Raw genomic sequence first — 17696 nt, 5'->3', positions numbered from 1 at the left:
TGAGATGTAAGAAGTGAAGGGAGGCGTTTCTCATGCCAGCAGTAGCATCTTTCCTGTGGGAACCCACCCTAACACCAATACCAGGATTTGTAGGTGCAAGGCCATGAAACCAACAGCACCAGACTGACACATATTCCCGGGAACACAGGGGGAAAACAGAGGATCTGGGAAATGCTGCTACAGTAGCTGAGGTGGAAAGCAGCTGCATATAGCAGGTCCCTGGCATTACTGATGCTCAGGCACTAAGGTGCTGCAGGCACATTGAGCTGTGTTTCCTGCCCTGCAGAACCTCAGAAAATGGCACCATTTTAGAGTTGAACTTTCTGACAGGGCAAGGCTGGGGAATCTGGTCTCTGTAAAATGTGGAGTTACATGAGGCTTTGAAAACAGCCAGTTGTAACCAGTGGGAGAAATTGGAAAGGCAGGAGATCTTCTGAGGTGATGTTGGTCACTAGGACAAAGGAGCTGAGCTGAGCTGATGATAAACATTAGGAAAAGCAGCTGACCCAGTGTTACAGGTTCCTAATTCAGGGCATGCTGAGATGCATCAGAGAGGGAAGGGTTAAAGACAGGCAGAGCACTGTAGTAAGGGCCGTGCATACACATCTGCATCTGTGCTATATAGTCAGGGAGGTGGGAAATCCATGTGTGGTGGAATGGGTTAAAGTCTTAAAGACTTCTGGGGTGCTGAAGTTGAAAGGTCTGTAGGTGTGTCATGTGTTTTACAGTGATTTTATGGAAAGAAGAATGGTGCCAGAGCAACAATGAGAGAGTATAAATACATGACTGCAAACTGAAACACAAGACCCAGGACAAGGAAGAATCGGGCCTGCAGGTGGTCCTTCTGTCACTGAGCAGCTTTGTCTCCTTTGGGAAGTCACCAACCTCTGCGCTTTCCTTGCCTTTCTGCCGTTTTTCTGCCCTATTTTAATGGTGCGCTTGGGCACTTCAATTGTTTCTCCCAGGATGTTTGTACAGTTACTGACAGGGGTGCATAGTTTGGTTGGTATCTCTGGGTATTACAGGAACACAGACTATAGTAATATAAGGGAGGGAAAGAAACAGAGCAATCTACTGAAAGGCTGCTTTGGACTATGGGACTATGAATAGAACAGGAAGGAAATTGAGAAAGACGTACCTAGAGACAGAGAGGATATCCAGCAGTACCTAACTGAAATAAAGAAGTTATAAAGTGCAGAGCATGCTAAAAAAAAGAGAGAAAGAACCAAGAGAGGCCTAAAAAGAAACATAAACAGATCAGAGGAAATGTGCACATATGAATGGGAGAAAACTCAAAGGCAGTAAATCCTGTTTTGTAAGAGACAGAGCAGAAATGAAAGTCATTGTTCGTGACCTGTGGAGGGAAAGGTTGCATTGTGAGTTCATTAGATACCAACAGCTCTCCATGGGCAGAGGGCACTTGAGACACAGATCTTTAAGAAATCTGATTTATTAGCTCTGGAGTTCGAGCAAAATTTGGGTTTTTTGGTCGTGCTTCCTCCAGAACTAACACTAGTGACCTGCCATTGCCACTGCTTATCCTGGTATCATATTTACAGCTACGTAACATGGATTACAGACAGGCCACATCCTGCAATAGAAACTTATTTCCTCAGAGTGGCATAGCAGGACAAGAAATAAAAGTGAGCTTTTCTGATGCCAGCCACTGGATGGAGCTGGTCCAAGAATATGTTGCTGATGGCATGGGGCAGACAGCAGATAAGATAGCTATCCTTCTGCCTTCAGGACTAGCTTCTGCGTTTTTAGTCTGAACCTGTGGGTTGTTAGGGTCTGTGAACTGCTTCTAAAGGCTTGAGGGGTAGTAACTGAGAAAAGCAAGCCTGTCACAGGAAGCTGAAGCGTGTTACAAACAAGTTGTGTCCTCATGGGAGCAACTTAGGAGTCTGCCAATTGAAGAAGCTTGAGAGCCACGAGTATAACTGAGTTTTAAAACGATCCATCCAGACCAAAACCCAGTGGAATCACAGCAAATCCTTCCATAAAGTGTACCAGGCTTCTGATCTGCCTCCAACCCCCCAATTTAATTTCATGAGCTACACACTTTTGGGGGCATGCGAGCTTCAGTCCTCTCAGGCCTGCAAAAGCAGGAGTGTGCCTTAGTATGGATCTGCTTTACTAAATATTACTTGGAGGTTCTAGCTGCATGCCTCCTGGCTCAGCATTAGTGGAGATTGTTCCTGTTACAGGTCTAATATTTGTAACTACACTTCACAGAGAATATTAAAACACGACCTGAAGCTTCTACTTAAAAATATGACTCCAGCAGCTAGGACCTTTGGGAAGAAGCAACAAATAGGATGACAGCTGTGATGAAGCTCTAGGCAGAGTGGAGGATAAATAAATCTGAGATATCCCAGCACTGCAGTGTGAGTTAGTAGTTTTGTCTTAGGAGGAGCCTGGTAGCTCAGAGAGAAATCAGAGCTCCGTGGTGCAGTATGTGCAGCAAGAGGTGGGCGCTGCTCCGATGGGCTGCAGGCAAGCATAGCTATGGAGGAAAGGGAACAGAGCCAGCATGGCAGGGGTCACTTAAACTGCCGCAGAGGGCTGGATTCAGGTTGTCCGCTGGGTACCCCTGTAAGCCTCTCAGGAAGGCTGCAGGTATGACCCACTGTAGGGTAAGGAGATGAGCTGTGTGCACATTTGAGCAATTTACATCACCCATGCATGTCAACCGAGACAAATCAGGTGCTCCCTCTGCCTCCTCTGGGATTCTTACTCCCACTGCTTCCCCAGGTAATCACCCCCTTGCACCTCCCCTGTGTGCCACATCCGGGTTAGAGGCAGCAGATAGGTCGCTTTCTGGTGTTTGTCTATAAATACAAGTATTTATGAGGAAGTGTGTGGGTATCGGGTATCTCTGTGTTAATACAGATATATATATATATGAGTCAGGCGTGTTATAAATACAAACGCTTCAAGTTTGTATGGTTCATGTGTCCGTATTGCACGGACAAACGTGGGCTCTGCCCCGAGCCAGCTGCGCTGGCCTTTCAGCCCCGGTGCCTTTCACTGCGAACAGCAAATGCCAAAAACTGCATGAAGAGGGGCCCTGCCTCTGGAAACACCGCGGTGGCAGCCAGGACCGCTTCCCGGTCGCTACGCAGGGCCAGGCCGGGGGCAAGGCGCGGTCTCGGCCGCGGTGGTGTCGACGCGCCGGGCCTGCGGCTGCCCCGGGCCGGCCCGGTTGCCGCGGGGCGCTGCCGTTCTGCCAGCCCGCGAGCTCCATGCTGTTGAGTCTCAGTCCTCGTCAAGATAGCACCGGCTAAAATAGCGGCACTGTTGTGAAAAAATGGAACGGCGAACAGCTCGATTATGCGATAGAAACCAGTGACAGGGACGGAGGGGTTTTTTGGGGGGGGGGGGGGCGTGAGGTCTTGCGGCGCGGGACTCGCAGGAAGCGCAGTCGGTCTGGGTGAAAGTGATGGCGCTCCCGGGCCGGTCAGCCCTCTGCGTTTTCTTTTCAGAGCCCCGAGGAGCCCGAGGAGTGCCGACCCGCCGGGGCTGGCAGCGCGGTGGGCCAGGGGAGGCGCGGATTTGCGCCGCGCAGCCGCGCGCAGCGCTCGCCCGCCCCCGCCGCCCCCCGCGCCCCAAGTAGGTGCGCCAACGGAAAGTAAAAAACCAAACAACCCACCCCAAACCCCCTCACACCCAAGCAGAGGGGGACGGCGGCGGTAAGGCGGGAGCGACTTCCTCGGGGTGAGTACGGCGGCGGGAGGGCGGGCGGGCGGGCGGACGATGCCCGACCCACGGGCGGGGAGCAGGGCCGGAGCTGCGGGCCCCGCCGGGGCTGCGGGACGGTCTGAGCCTCGGGGAGGGACGGGGCGGTGTTGGGGGGGGGGGGCAGGCACAGTCTGGGGTGGGACGCTGAGCTCGGTGAAATGCAACGAGGCAGGGCTGGAAGGAGAGGCAGCAGGGAGAGCTAGTAGGAAGTTTGGAAGGATTTGCAGGATAGCCGGGGTGGTGATTTATCCTTCTTCCCTCAAGCCCTCGGGGCCTCCGCTCGGCCTCACCGAGGTGGGAAAGAGCTGCAAGGGCGTCTTTGCCAGGGGAGTTGGGACAGGACAGAGCCTTGCGTGGCCCACGTAGAGCACGGACCGCACCCCACCGCTGCGTAAAAGTACTGAGTGTTGGTCGCTGCAAATACAAGAATGAAGCCGTGACCCAGTGCAATACTGTGGGGCAATTGGTACAGCACACTATGAGCAGTTCCGCCTCTAGAAGAATACCTAAAATTGGGGGGATTACTGCGCTTGATGAGGCAGGGGGGAGGGGGACATTCAGTGGGTGATCAGATTCTTACTTTTTGCCATGCACAGGCTAAGACATGTGCTATTAAAGATACTGTTCTGCACCAGGATGTGCCTTGAGTAGATTTTCACCACCACAGTTGTGGGCAGAATTCAGCCCTTTCCCCTCCTGGTGCCTCATTTTGGCTATAATGCAGGAGGCATAGAAGATGCAGAGGCTTTGTAAAAGTTCCTACGTGATTTGAGAAGTGCTCAACTGGCAGCTGTGCACTTTTGTGCCCACATTAAACCTTCAAAAGCAGCTGTCCCATGTGGAGCAGAAGTCACACAGTGTGGTTTTCTGTGAGGTCTTACTAAAGAGGGTTTTCTGATGGTTGATGGAAAGGGATGAACTCGTTGAGTGGAAGCAGAAAAAGGATTATTGTTTTGTCTGTAGCTGCCAGTGCCACAGAGGTGGTACTCTGGTATCAGTAGTTTTGGGACCCATCCTTCTTTGTCAGCTTTTTGTAACTTTGTGGGTGGGATTGGGATGGAGTGCTGGCAGGTGCATACACATGGGGAAAATACAATCACATACACCACCTCTTCATAGAAAACGAGCCTAAATTACAGGAGGCACATCTCTGAAAGAGATGAGTTTTAAAACAGCAATTCATTAAACATTTTTTTTGTTGCGTTTCTGCTTTCTGAGCTTTCAGAATACCCAAATTTTCAAACTTTACTCTTCTGCATTGAGACAAAGTCTTACCTCCTTTCTCCCATCCTCTTTCTTTATTTTTTTTTTTTTTTTTAGATGAAGCTGGAATTTGCACCTACTTCTGTTGTCAGGAGTTGGGATTTTCACACAGTAAGATCCCGCATGTAGCAAAACAGTAGGGCTCTGTGAAAGCTAAAAAAAGTGTCAGGGAAGGGGAAGAGTTATTTGAGGAGAAGCAGAGCAGCACAGATATAGATTACAGGGGAAGGGGAACTTGTTAAATTTAATTTTTTTTAGGTGTGGAAAGAGTTTGTGTGTGTGCTGTGTTGTTAACTTGCCTACGCATTGGGCTGGTGAACAGAAGTCCCAGATGACTGCCATATAGTAAGTCCCAAGGCCAGATAGTTGTGTGCCTTCTCCAGGAGCATTTTCAGGGCTTGCCCAGAGAAGGAAAGTCTTTCATCTCACCTTTTTGAGATGAAAAGCAGCACAGTTTGCCATCTGAAACTCATGAAAATGGCTGCCCTTCCCACACAGGAGTGAGCCAAGGCCATCAGTGTCTCTCTGCACTGACTGCAAGGGTGGGAGAGTGTGTGACCCTGCTTAGAGAGGATACCCAAGTACAGGATGACTAGAGGGAGAGTAGATGCTTGGGGCTGTCCTTGAGAGTGCTGTTTTGTGCAGGCTGCTTTCTGGATATATGGCTCAAAATGTGGCTCTGGCATCTACAGAAAGCTACAGGTAGTCATCAAGCTAACCACTGAGCTTGAGGAGCGGTCTTTATTGATGCTGTACCCTTTTTCAGCAGTGGTCACCATGAGGAGAACTTAGGATGGAGTGGGAAAGCCCTGCAGCAAAGGCTGAAGACTTTAGACAAGCTGGCCTTCCTGGTGCCTAGCTGTAGCTGCTCTGGCAGGCTTGGCAGTGCAGCATGATTAGGATGAGGAGGAAGAAACTGTGGGCATCTTGCTTCTGCTTTGCAGCTGCCTTTTTCCTTGTGGTGATGCTTCAGGTACAGGGGCATGGTGGGGGCGGGGCACGCATGGGATCACTTGTAAAGGATGACACAATTCTGGCAGATGAGAGAAAGCATCAAAGGCGACACATTTTTCCATACAAGTCTGTGCTTTAAGAAGAGTGTTTAAAGAAACTCTATCAGCAGCATTAGCATGGTCGTTATAGCTGACTGTGGCATGGAGAACAGCTTTCTTGCTTAGCTCCTTGTCTCCTGGAGGAGTTTCTTAGGAGTGGTGTACTGTACCATCCCATGTTGTGTTGCCTCCATCCAGCACTGCCTCCTCTGTTCATGTGTTTGAAGTCATTAGGCAGGGAGGCAAGGCTGGGCCCATTTCATACTAATATGGCAGACAGACCAGAGGAATCTGTGCACGTCATTAAGTGGTGATGGAAATCTGTCCATCAGTCCTGACTCAAAGGCCGTTCTTGGCATTGGGAAGTCCAGTAAAAAAATGCATGAGAGAAAGAAATCAATGTGGAGGCACAGTAATTTGTGGCTGGTGCAGGTTTTCATTAGAAGAGAACAACTTTTTCACGAGTGGAATCAGCCTTGGACTGTAAGAGACTTCAGTCATGAGGGGCCCAGGATCTGCCCCAGACATGTCGTTCCGCTTGGGCTGTGCTCTGAACTGAGCCTCCTGTTCAGACCCGTCTAGTTCAGACTGGTACCTCAGGTAACTCCCAGTGGAGCCAGCAGGAGGACCTCTGAAGGTCTCCCAGGCCAGCTGCAGCTCCACAGCTAAGGAGGTTTGCAGCTGCTTAGAGCTTCTCTGACCCTAGCTGTGTTCTGTGTTCACTGGTGCTTCACAGAGCACCTTGTTCACTTGATGCTCTGGTGTGGGAATGCTGCAGGACACGAGCTGTCGATATAGCTGGGGTGTAGTTGAGCAACTAGAAATTCTGCACAGATATAGAGACTTCTTAAATTCTGCCAGGGCAAAATTTGAAAGCAAAGGAGGAGCATGTTCGTGGAGAAATCTGGACATGAAGTAGTTACAGACTTATTTCAATTATATTGCTGTAGTTATATCTTGTCAAACTATTAGACGTAGGAATCTTTTCCCCAGCTAGTAGCTTGTCCCCTTGGCACTGGGGAGTGTTTTCTACATTTTTCTGTATAGCTGCACTTTGCACAGCCTCCTGTCCCAGTATTCCTTGTTGCATAAAGCCTAGTTAGTCTAGTTACAATCAGTGTATTTTGCTACACAGTGAGAGTGAAAGACATAGCAAACAGCAAAATGAATGCATGCGGTAATTATCAGGGAAGATAAATGTTTTCAAACAATTTAATATAAGCAACACCCTCCTGCTTTCCAGTATCCTCCTTCAGAGCCATCTGACAAGGGAGAAGCGCTGTGGCCAAAGCTGTCTGGTGGGTTTGAGTTCCTCCATCATTCTTGCAGCTGTTCCTGGGGTGGCATCATGCACTGCCTGTGAAGGTGCATGCACAAAAAACAGTTTGCATGGTAGCAGTAGGGTCTTTGCCCCACTAAAGCTAAGAGCAGGAGCTATGTATGCTGTGGCAATACCTGCTGGCACCGTTTCTGTCTCTTTGCTCAACAATCTTCTCTGCCCCAGGTCACTTTTTGTGGCAGGTACTACATGTAGAAAAGAGTGGTGGCTTCATGGGCACCAGAAATCCCCCAGACTTTCTGGGTACTTCAGTCTCATGGCTGATGGTGAGCAGTGTAAGAAGCTTCTCCTATGGATGGAGAGTCTTTAAGGTTCCTTGTAGGGTTTCAGATATGCAAATGCTGGTTCATACTGGTAGGTGTTTCACTTCTCTGCGTACAGATGGGACTTTTCTCCTTTACCTAGCCATGAAGTTGTAGTTACATTATCTTTAAGACCTGCCTGCACCTTGTTTATTCAGCCAGTGGTTTAAAAATTTATAGGGATGAGTACAGATGGCCACACAGAGACATGAAAACTTCATGTTTTGTTTTTTTTCAAAATTTCCAGAAGAAACCTGGCTACTGAAGGGCTGTTCTGTTTTGTGTTTTTTTCCAGGAAGAAAGCAGAAGTTGTGTTGTTAAGTAAAAAGTGATGTGGCCATATCTCAGTACAGAAATGCATTTCCTGCCTCCTCCTTACAAATTCAAATTAAAGCTTTTGTGATTTTGGCATAAGATCACCTGAATGGCAGCTGCAGTCAGTGAAATGCATCCACTTTGACTGACAGCAGAAACTTCACATGCAGACTTACTTAGTGCTTGATGCTTAAACTCTAATTTGTCAAGCAGATGCCCTGGCTAATGACAGTGATGCGCTGTGATATGTGTGTTTATTTCCCTGAAGGTTATCACTGAACTCAGCAACTCAGAGAATAAGGTGGCAGTGATCTCCAGTTTACACAGTGGCCCATTAAAGCCTGTGGAGAGACATGCTTTTCAGTTTAAGAAACAGGAGCTTCACAGCAGCTTCAAGACAGAGTCTGATGTAAATCACTATCCCATCCTGCTCTGGTGGTCTCACCTGACTGGAGAGACGGGGAGATGGGGTCAATGCGGAAAGGACGTTTGCTTCTTTACTACCAATAAGACCTACCAGCACAATGAGTTGACGAGAGCATTTCTATTCTATGGTAAGTGTCTGTTTCTTTTTAAAGGAGTTACCTTCCCTCCTGTCCAGTTATTTTCCTTTAGAGATTAAATATTCTAGGTGGCAGTCACTGAGAGCAGGAAACTTATGCAGCTCGTTGTGCTAAACTTTACCTGATGGTGAATACAATCAGTAGAGATCCAGAGATGCACATTCTTTGTAAAAGTACTCTGAAAAGTGAGCCTGCATGTCTGTGGGATGACTGTTGCCTTGTCTCATGCTGCTTTCCAGTCACATGCACTCCCTGTTTGTGGGAGAAGATAATTTCTTGTAGTTGCCAAGTTGTGAAAAGGCAGTCTGGGATCAAGCCAGCTTTTTCCAGTCTTCTGGCTTGTCACCCCTAGCAGAGGTTCTCAAAGGTCTTTGTTGCACTTGTACAAGTCTTTTGTCTTAAAATAATGCCCGTGCTGGTAACTGTGTGACTCCCCTGCCTCATGTACTGAGAGATTGCTAGCAGACTGTAAATGGAAAGTAGTGAAAGGAACCTATTGATTCTGCACAGGGAGCAGCAGCTAGTGCAACCTTCTGAGCTGCTCTGGCTCTGCTGCCTCGGAAACTTCCCACTATATGTATTTTAATGTGAGTCTACAATACACAAAAGATGCATCTTTTAAAAGTAGGCCTTATTTTGTTAATTTTGTTCTTTTTCCCTACCCAGTTGCTCTTCAGAGAAAAAATGAATTTTAGGTGGAAAAATAAAGCCAGACTGGTAGGGTCAGCAAATCCTACAAACTAGAGCAGAGTCCTGTGTCTCATGCACTCCATCAGGATACAGGTGGACTGGAAGTATGGGAAAGAAGGGTCTTTAGCTTCATTGTTAACAGTGAACCAAAAACTTCCTGTTGCTAATTTTTTCAGAACTCCAAGTAGGTCAGCTTTGTCAGTTGGTAATAGTGGTCAAGCATGAAAGTGAAAGAATAACAGCAAAGGAATGAGAAGCTGACCCAATTAAAGACAAGGAAAGCTAGGTTTGCATCACATGAAAGCTGTAAAGTCTGGTGGTTTTAGTCTCTGGTAGTAATTCTGTTTGTTTCAGCATTAGAAGGACTATTACTGTTCATTTTTAGCATGCTTGTGGACATGGTTTACTTACTTATTTTTAAAGGAGGCTTTATACTGGGCAAAAGACTCTGTAGTGTTTTTTTTGCTTTTTCTAGTGATGCTGGCTATGAACTGTGTAAAGACAAGTGTCAAAATATGCAAAAAAGTTACTGGTATTTAAACCACAATAAATGGTCTCACAATGCTAAAACCTGCAAAGACAAAGGTGATAGATGGTATTGAAGGTGAAAAAAAATGCTTCACACCCTCCCACACTCATACACACCTTGATGCAGCAAGCTATGAGCCTGTGAAAAGGTTTGGTGTTCCAGAATTTTCCTCTAAACAGCCTGCTGAGTGAAAACTTGAACATCTGCATTTCCATGCAAAGGTTGGATCAGGGCACAGTTTTACTTTCCAAAGAAACTGCATTAATTTTCCCCTAATATTTGGCCAGTGAGCTAGTCAAGAGAAGAATGATCCAAAGCTCAGGAAAAGTATTATGCAAAAATATGGGGTACAGATGTTTTCCAGCAGAACTGCTTTGTTAGGAACACCTTCTTCTCTGCAGCTTGTCCTGACTTACTGTCCTGGCCTGGGAAGCCCCTAGGTGTATGTGATGACTTTGTCAAGTGCCACCATCTCCTGTTTGGAAGTGAGATGTGACATCCACTTGCTGGATTTTGGCTCTGCTGTTGGGAGGGAGTCCCAACTCCACATTTTCAATGTCATATACTTCACAGAGTTTTGCATGTAGCATGAGCTAGCGGTGCAACTGAGCCAGCATAAGCTAGATCTGGTGCTGTGCTGTCAGAGCTCCAGGGGTGTTGTTCCTAAGGGAGGAGGATGTCCAGCTTTTCGCTGCCAGAGTGTTGGGTCCTTGGAGTATGAATCCTGAATGAAAGATGTCTCCTAAGGTGCAGAACTTCACCTGACAGCGTATAGCTTTCTCTTCTGCACTTTGCCACATATCTAAGGTTTCCTAATTAGTAGTTTGGAAGTTGAAATAGGTCGTAATTGTTGTTTTCTTGTGCTTTCTTTATCCCCTCATAAGCTCCTTTATTTCCTTCATCTCATGGGGGAGGGAACATGCTGATGTTATCTTCCCTTTCATCCTTAAAAGCTTTTTGTTGTCTTGCTGGACTGAGATTGATTAAGTGTTATATTAGAATCAGTCATTCTGTTGTTCTCTGATCTATAGTGCATTTTTCTTTAAGTTTCCCTTTGCCTAATTTTGTCCTTGTTTAATAAGTTTTACATGTTGCATTTTGTCTCTCTCTCATCCATGTCCTTATCTCATTTCCCCTGCATTTTCCTTCCCTCTTCCCTGCAATACGACCTTAAAGAGGGAGCACCCTTGTGAGAGACAGAGCTGAAGTGCTATGGTTTCAGTCCACAGCATTTCATTGTTGTCTATATGCACTGCTGCTTCTCTTCTGGGCATCACTTAGAACAAAGTGTTTGCAAAACCGGATAGGCCTTATAAGCTTCCCTGTGAGTATTTGATTCACTTTCAGTTTTCCTTACCTTCTTGTATCACTACAGCACATCAAAACCAGGGCAGCAAGTAGCATTTTTCAGTGTGGCACAACCCTTCATCCATTGAGGGCTTGGGACCACATTTCAGTGGAAAACAGAAAGTCAAATACTTAGTGGCCTTCAAAAATCCCACCTGATGATCTTGAAGGATCTTGCTCTATAGGAGGTTTTTATGTTACTGGCACCTGTCTTCACTGCAGTAGTGAAGTCTTATGTTGGTTTTATAACTTTTATAAGTGCAGCCACAAAGATCACTGAGCCTTTTTCCCCCCTTTTTTAGATAATAGATTTAGATCAACATTCTGTGTTACTTTCGCTAGCTCTCTCTTTTTTCCCGTCAGTGATCTGAGGTCAAGGGTAAAACAGAGTGAAAAGTTGCAAGTGTGATGAGAATAGGTTGTCCAGAGAGAAGGGATTTGTGGTGTTTTCTCAACCAGCTGTTCACTGTTTCAGTTTATGAACCTCCCTTGCTTGACAATACCAGTTAAAAGGTTTGTATATTCAGTTCTTGTATTTAAGAGAAAACCAGATAAGAGTTCTGAGACAGTGAGGAAGTATCTTGACAGAGATTCATCAGCTTTGCATTTAATCTGCAGTAAGGCTAGTTGTATGAGTGTAGTACAGTGGTACTGAAGGGAGATCAAGGGTCAGATTCATGAGCTGGTATTTTGAATTCAGTTTTGCACAGACTAGCCTTTGAGAAAAGGCATCTAGGCTCGTCTTAAAGCTTCCGCCACAGATTTCCTAAGTTGTTCCGGAGGCTTTCTGTCCTTGCAGGTAGGTGCAAGCAGCCGCAGTGATCTGTTTTTAGAGTTTAGGCATGGTTCTTCTTCTACTATTTGCATTAGTTTGAGGAGCCATATTCTGCTAGAAGCTATTTCTTTATATATCCAGTAGGCAGCTGTGGTACCTCTCCTCTTAATTCTCTCTTTGGTAAACTAAACAGATTGGCTTCCAAAGTCTCTATAGTACAATGTCTTTGCAAGACTTGAAGTCATTCTTTTAATTTTTCTCCTTAATCCTGTCCAATATTTTAGTATCCTTTTGTTGTTTTGCTACTTGAACCAAATTGAGCCCTGCAGCAACCATTTCCCTCACATCATAGATAGAGGCAATACAATCTGTTCCCCTGTTTACAGAACCAGGGGATTATTACACACCTTATTAGTCTCATTTCAGTGCATTAAAATACAAAATTCCTAGTAAGCCTTTGAAATGAGAGGCCTTTAAACTAATATGACCTGAAAGGAAACCATTTCTAATATTAACTGCTGATCCCTGTTTGCTAGATTCTTCTGCTGCCAAATTCAGTTTTATCTGTCATAACACTCCTCTGTCTTTGCATGAATTGCTGTCTTTGCAATACTGCCTTATAATGTAATAAATGGGATGGTTGTAGGGCTGATATTAAATTAAAACTAGGCTTCTGTGTCATTGTAGTTAGTGTTGCATGATAGATAGGGGCAGACTAAACACTTTGATTTTGTCTAGGTACTGACTTCAATATAGACAGCCTACCCCTCCCTCGTAAAGACTATCATGATTGGGCCCTTTTCCATGAAGAGTCACCAAAAAACAACTACAAGCTCTTCCATGAACCAACCATCACCTTATTCAACCACACTGCAACATTTAGCCGCCATTCTCACCTACCGCTGACCACTCAGTACCTTGAGGGTGTAGAGGTCCTCAAGTCATTGAGATACATGATCCCACTGCAGGTGAAGAACAGCCTGAGGAAGAGGCTTGCACCACTTGTATATGTGCAGTCTGACTGCAACCCTCCTTCTGATCGGGATAGCTATGTACGTGAGCTGATGTGCCATATTGAAGTAGACTCTTATGGGGAATGTCTGCATAACAGAGACCTTCCTCAGCATCTCAGAAATCCAACTGCCATGGATGATGGCAGCTTCTATAAAATACTGGCACAGTACAAGTTCATTCTTGCTTTTGAAAATGCTATCTGTGAAGATTACATCACTGAAAAACTCTGGCGGCCACTGAAGTTGGGAGTGGTACCAGTGTACTTTGGGTCTCCCAGCATTGTAGACTGGCTTCCTAGCAACAAGAGTGCCATCCTGGTATCCAGTTTTTCACACCCTCGGGAGCTGGCCCATTATATCAAAACACTGGATACAAATGATCGAGAATATGAGTCCTACCTACAATGGAAACTGAAAGGGGACATTTCCAACCCAAGGCTGCTTACAGCAATGAAGGAACGCAAGTGGGGAGTGCAAGATATCACCCAGGACAGTTACATTGACACCTTTGAGTGCATGGTGTGTAATAGAGTGTGGGAAAACATCAGAAGGAAAGAAAAGGTACGTGTGACTTTGTCCCTGTGTCTCAGAGAGGCTTTAAAATGGCGCTAGGCTCAGATTTGTTCCAGGAAGTTTCGTTATCGGATTTCTGGCCAGCCTACAACCTCCAGTGTTGCAATGCCATTGGGTTGTGAATCCTCATGTCAAAAGGTGTTGGCAGAAAGTGTGGGTGCATGGCCAGAGCATGCTAGTCTGTAGTGGGAAAGAAAATGTCACTGAAATGCTTCAATAGTTTATTAATAGCATAGCATTTTTCTTCTGTCTGCCAGGGTCCCTCAATAACCCCTTTTATTTCTCTCCATTGCCAGGGATGCCTGCCCCAGAGGTGGAAGGCTCAGGTTAACCATCTGAGCTGCCCCAAACCAGAGGCATTCTGGTTCTCGTCTTCAAACCCTGGCTGGACTTCTCTCCAAGAGATGTGGATACCAAGCTTTGAGCAATCCAAGAAAGAAGCCTGGGCGCTGAGGCACCTGGTGGAAAGGAACAGAAATTTTACAGCTCAACAATTTTGGATGCTTGTGTTCAAAGAATAAACACAATGACCTGTAAAACAAAGTGGGCGTCCCAGAGGAGTCTACGGAACTTTTGTTCTGTAGGTGGTCTTACTGTATGTAGGATTGGTACACGTAAGAAGTAGACCTGTGAGTCTGAATTTAGTACGTTCAGTGCTCAAGGAGTACTAAGGAGTGCTAAACAGTAGAATCAACCTGCCAGATTATATGTATACATATATATAGATATTTATATTTAGAATTATTTATATTTATATTAATCGTCATTACTTCAGATATTTGACCATTAAGGCATAAGTTGCGAAGGTTCTCAAAGCCCAGTTTTAAGCACACAGATAATTCCCATGAAGCAGATGGATCTCCTTCCCTCTTTACATACATATCTGTGTTCATCGGCTCGGGACCCCTTTTTCCCCAGTCCAGGACCCTGCTTTGCTTCACTGATAGCCACAAGCTGGAGAGCAGATGACACCATTGCACTAGTACTGCTTCTATGCTGTGTTGGAGGTAGAAGAAAAGCTTGGAACTGTGTCCCTGGCTAGCTGTTTATTATCAGTTTTGCTGGCATCAGCAGATTTAGCAGGGACTTGGCGGGCTTTGTGTCCTGATACTGAGTGCCAATGTAAAGTGTATTAGTGCTTGGCACAAGGAAGCACCATCTGTTGGTGTCCAGGGACAGATTGAATGAAAAATGTGCTGGCTCAGATTTACCCACCCTCTTTCTGCTAAAAGTAAGCAGAGCACATGAGTATCTCCACTCCCCAGAAATAGGGCTGGCTTCAATCTAACTTACGTTCTTACCTTTCTGATGATGGATTTATATGTATCACTGTAAACATGGAATTATGTACTTGAAATGGCAGGGATAAAACTGAGAGTCCATTGGTGCTGAAAAGTCTTTTAATAGGCACAAGGAGAGGTAGACAAGCAGCCTCCCTGTTTTAACACAGAAAACCCCAAATTACTTTATCTGACAAAGAAAAAAACTTGGTGATCTTGGTTTGATCACTTGCCAAAGGACATATCTTTACTTTGGATGCAGGCTGTTGCAGTTTTCCCAACCTCAAGTCTATGGAGGAGTCAACTTCCACAGGATCTACAGAATGTCATTATCTGGGTGGAGCCATTCAGATGAGGGACAGTCATTCATACACATGCCCATCTATGATGACACAGGCAAATGTGACTACTAATACGGAATTCTTCACATTGCTGGAAAGGCAGATTTTCACTTCTGTGATAATTTCTAGGCAATTGTTCCTTATAGCAGGCTGTTTTAAGATTGGTGTCAAGCATCTGGCTGTTTTATGAATGGGTAGCCATGGGAAAGGGTATGAATAGCATTTACACCAAGAAATTCAGGTGTAAAGTTTACTTGGCTTGGAAAAGTTTCCTCACCAGAAATTTCCTCACTGAATAGCTGATGAATTTTTTAACATTTTTAAATCTAGCAAGAGAAAAAGCAGTTTTGTGGCCATAAACCATATAGTATTGGTCATTGTTTTGGTGAGCACATACTTCGGTTTAATCAAGCAAAACAGTCCTACTGAAATTTCTCACCACTGTGTTTTGCCAGTGTGGCACATAGCATCTGTTGAACATGTCTTAAACTCTCTTTCCCCAGTGGTCTACAGTGCAAATGATAACTAAGCTCCACAAAGGAAGCCCTTCATGGAAGTGGCATTAATACCAGACTTAGAGGCTTTCTTAAATCAGGACCGAGAACTGGAGATAAACCCCACAACGTTCACAAAGAAAACTGCTGAATCCTCACCCGTTGCTATGAATCTCTGTTTCTCCTCCCAGGATGGTGCAGAGTATCTGCAGCACGAAGGACTAGCTCTTCTGTGTGATGTTCTGCTGTCTCCTTTGCCAAAAATCTCAAGTCATGTTTTTTAAAGGCCTCAGGAGCTATGCAACTGAAGATTTTTTTATCTTTGTTTCTGTGGTGGAATCTGTCAGATTCTGAGGTTCCTGAGCAATTTGGTAGATAGACATTATCCAAAGATATAAGGCATATTTATCTCAGTTTATTGTGCATTATTATCCCTCGTTTTACTTCAGTGGAGTAAGAGGGAAAGGAAGACTGAAATAACTGGTTTACAGCCCATGTTCTGAAATTTCAAGTGGTCAGCCACAGGTGTTTCAGAAGAGGTGACATCTTCATCCACTGCTATACACAGTAGAAAGATGAGTCCTCAGAGCAGTTAGCTGAAGGTATGCTGAAGTATAAGGTAATCGTCACTCAGCCTCACAAGATCCTCTCACAATGCATTGTTTCTGGAGGATAAGCATTAAACTCTTGGCTCCCACAGGCTAGTTCAGAACAATGTAAATTTGGCCTCTTGGTCTTTAATTGCCCTCTAGAGCCTTGTTTCCTGTGCTGGGTGGAGGGAAGCCTTAGTGAACATTGCCCTGGGAGACTTCTAGCAAAGATTTCTGCAGGCTAATCAAGTATAAGAAAGACTGACCATCATGAATTTTAAGTTGATCTCTTTTGTCTCCCTTCTGCTCTGAGAAGGAATAAGCCCAAGCAGCTGTTCAGCTGTCCAGTCCACTTTTTTTAATTTTTTTTTTTTAGCTGATTTGCTAACCTTCCTGCCATGTATGGGTTTGTAATTCTAGCCAACAGAGAAATCCAATTTGTTTGTCAGACTTATGTATATCCTGGATGGCACAGCTCTTTCTTTTTCTGTTTCTTTTTGCCTTAGAAAGGCAATAGCAAAACAGTTGAGAAAAACTCTTACTTGCGACAGCAAGAGCTGATTCGGGATGAATGAGTGCATGCTTCCCAACCTCTTGCATGGTGGTAACAAGCTGTCCTGATTTTCCTTGTTTCAGGATATAAGACATAAAGACAATTCCTACTGGGCTTGCATTTATTCCCTTGAACCCACATCCGTCAGCTCCCCAGGGGTCATACATACTAGCGGCCTCTGAGTCCACAGTGGCTTTTGCATCTGAAATACAAAACCTTGAGACCAGACTGCCCCTTCAGAAGATGCCTGCATTCAGCTTGGGGGTGTCTGGGAATCTGCAGCCGTCCTGGTGGGGCTGGGAGAGCCTGGGGAAGGAAGCAACCCCAGAGGTCACCTTGGACATGGTCCTTCTCCCTCTCCCCAAGGAAATCAGGACCAGGGCATGGACAAATGGGAGTAGGAATTGCTTTTACCCTTCCTACTACACTCCTGTGGCCTCTCTAGTTCCAGCCTCTGCCTTCCACCAGATCACCCTGATGTACCTGTGCCATTGTGCTTCCTGTCCTCCATGCTCTGTGGCATCTGGTCATGTAGGGAAACAAAACACGAGGTTGGTTTTTCACTGCCAGCTTTTGCTCGCATTTCTCCACTTTGCTTTTGCTTCAGAGGCCTGAGGCTCCTCCCTGTCCTCCAGCTGCCTGTGCTTGAGACCAGCTCTGACCTGGTGTAGTGATACCTGGGACCAGGCTGCAGGGAAGCAGCTAAGGAGAGCGTGAGAGGGAGCTGGGAGAAGGCTCACCTGGGGCTTCCTCTGTCACGCCAGAACTGCTTTTGAGGTCCCAAGTCCCTGTCTGGGCGGTGCTGTGCCATGCCCGTGCCTGGCCACAGTGCTGACCCTGACCACGTTCTGGACTTCTGTCTCAATCTTGATGTGTTTCATCCCTGTGGACCTGCTGAGCAATCTGCAAGGGCAAACCCCTGCCTTGCATGCCTTG

The 17696-nt window shown here is 45.8% G+C and overlaps 1 protein-coding gene across 1 annotated transcript; it reads left to right on the top strand.

Moving 5' to 3' along the window:
• Nucleotides 1-5896: 5896 nt before the first annotated feature.
• Nucleotides 5897-14023, top strand: POFUT3 (protein O-fucosyltransferase 3). Its single transcript, XM_009961445.2, has 4 exons — nucleotides 5897-5977; nucleotides 8281-8566; nucleotides 12655-13490; nucleotides 13799-14023. The coding sequence occupies exons 1-4, from the start codon at nucleotides 5897-5899 to the stop codon at nucleotides 14021-14023; spliced, it is 1428 nt and encodes a 475-aa protein (XP_009959747.1).
• The last annotated feature ends 3673 nt before the right edge of the window (nucleotides 14024-17696 follow it).

The sequence above is a fragment of the Leptosomus discolor genome, chromosome Z (genome assembly GCF_034619465.1).
Source record: "Leptosomus discolor isolate bLepDis1 chromosome Z, bLepDis1.hap2, whole genome shotgun sequence".
Lineage (NCBI taxonomy): Eukaryota > Metazoa > Chordata > Aves > Leptosomiformes > Leptosomidae > Leptosomus > Leptosomus discolor.
The sequence above is the reverse complement of the archived record's forward strand: the minus strand, read 5'-3'. Positions and strand labels throughout refer to the sequence as shown.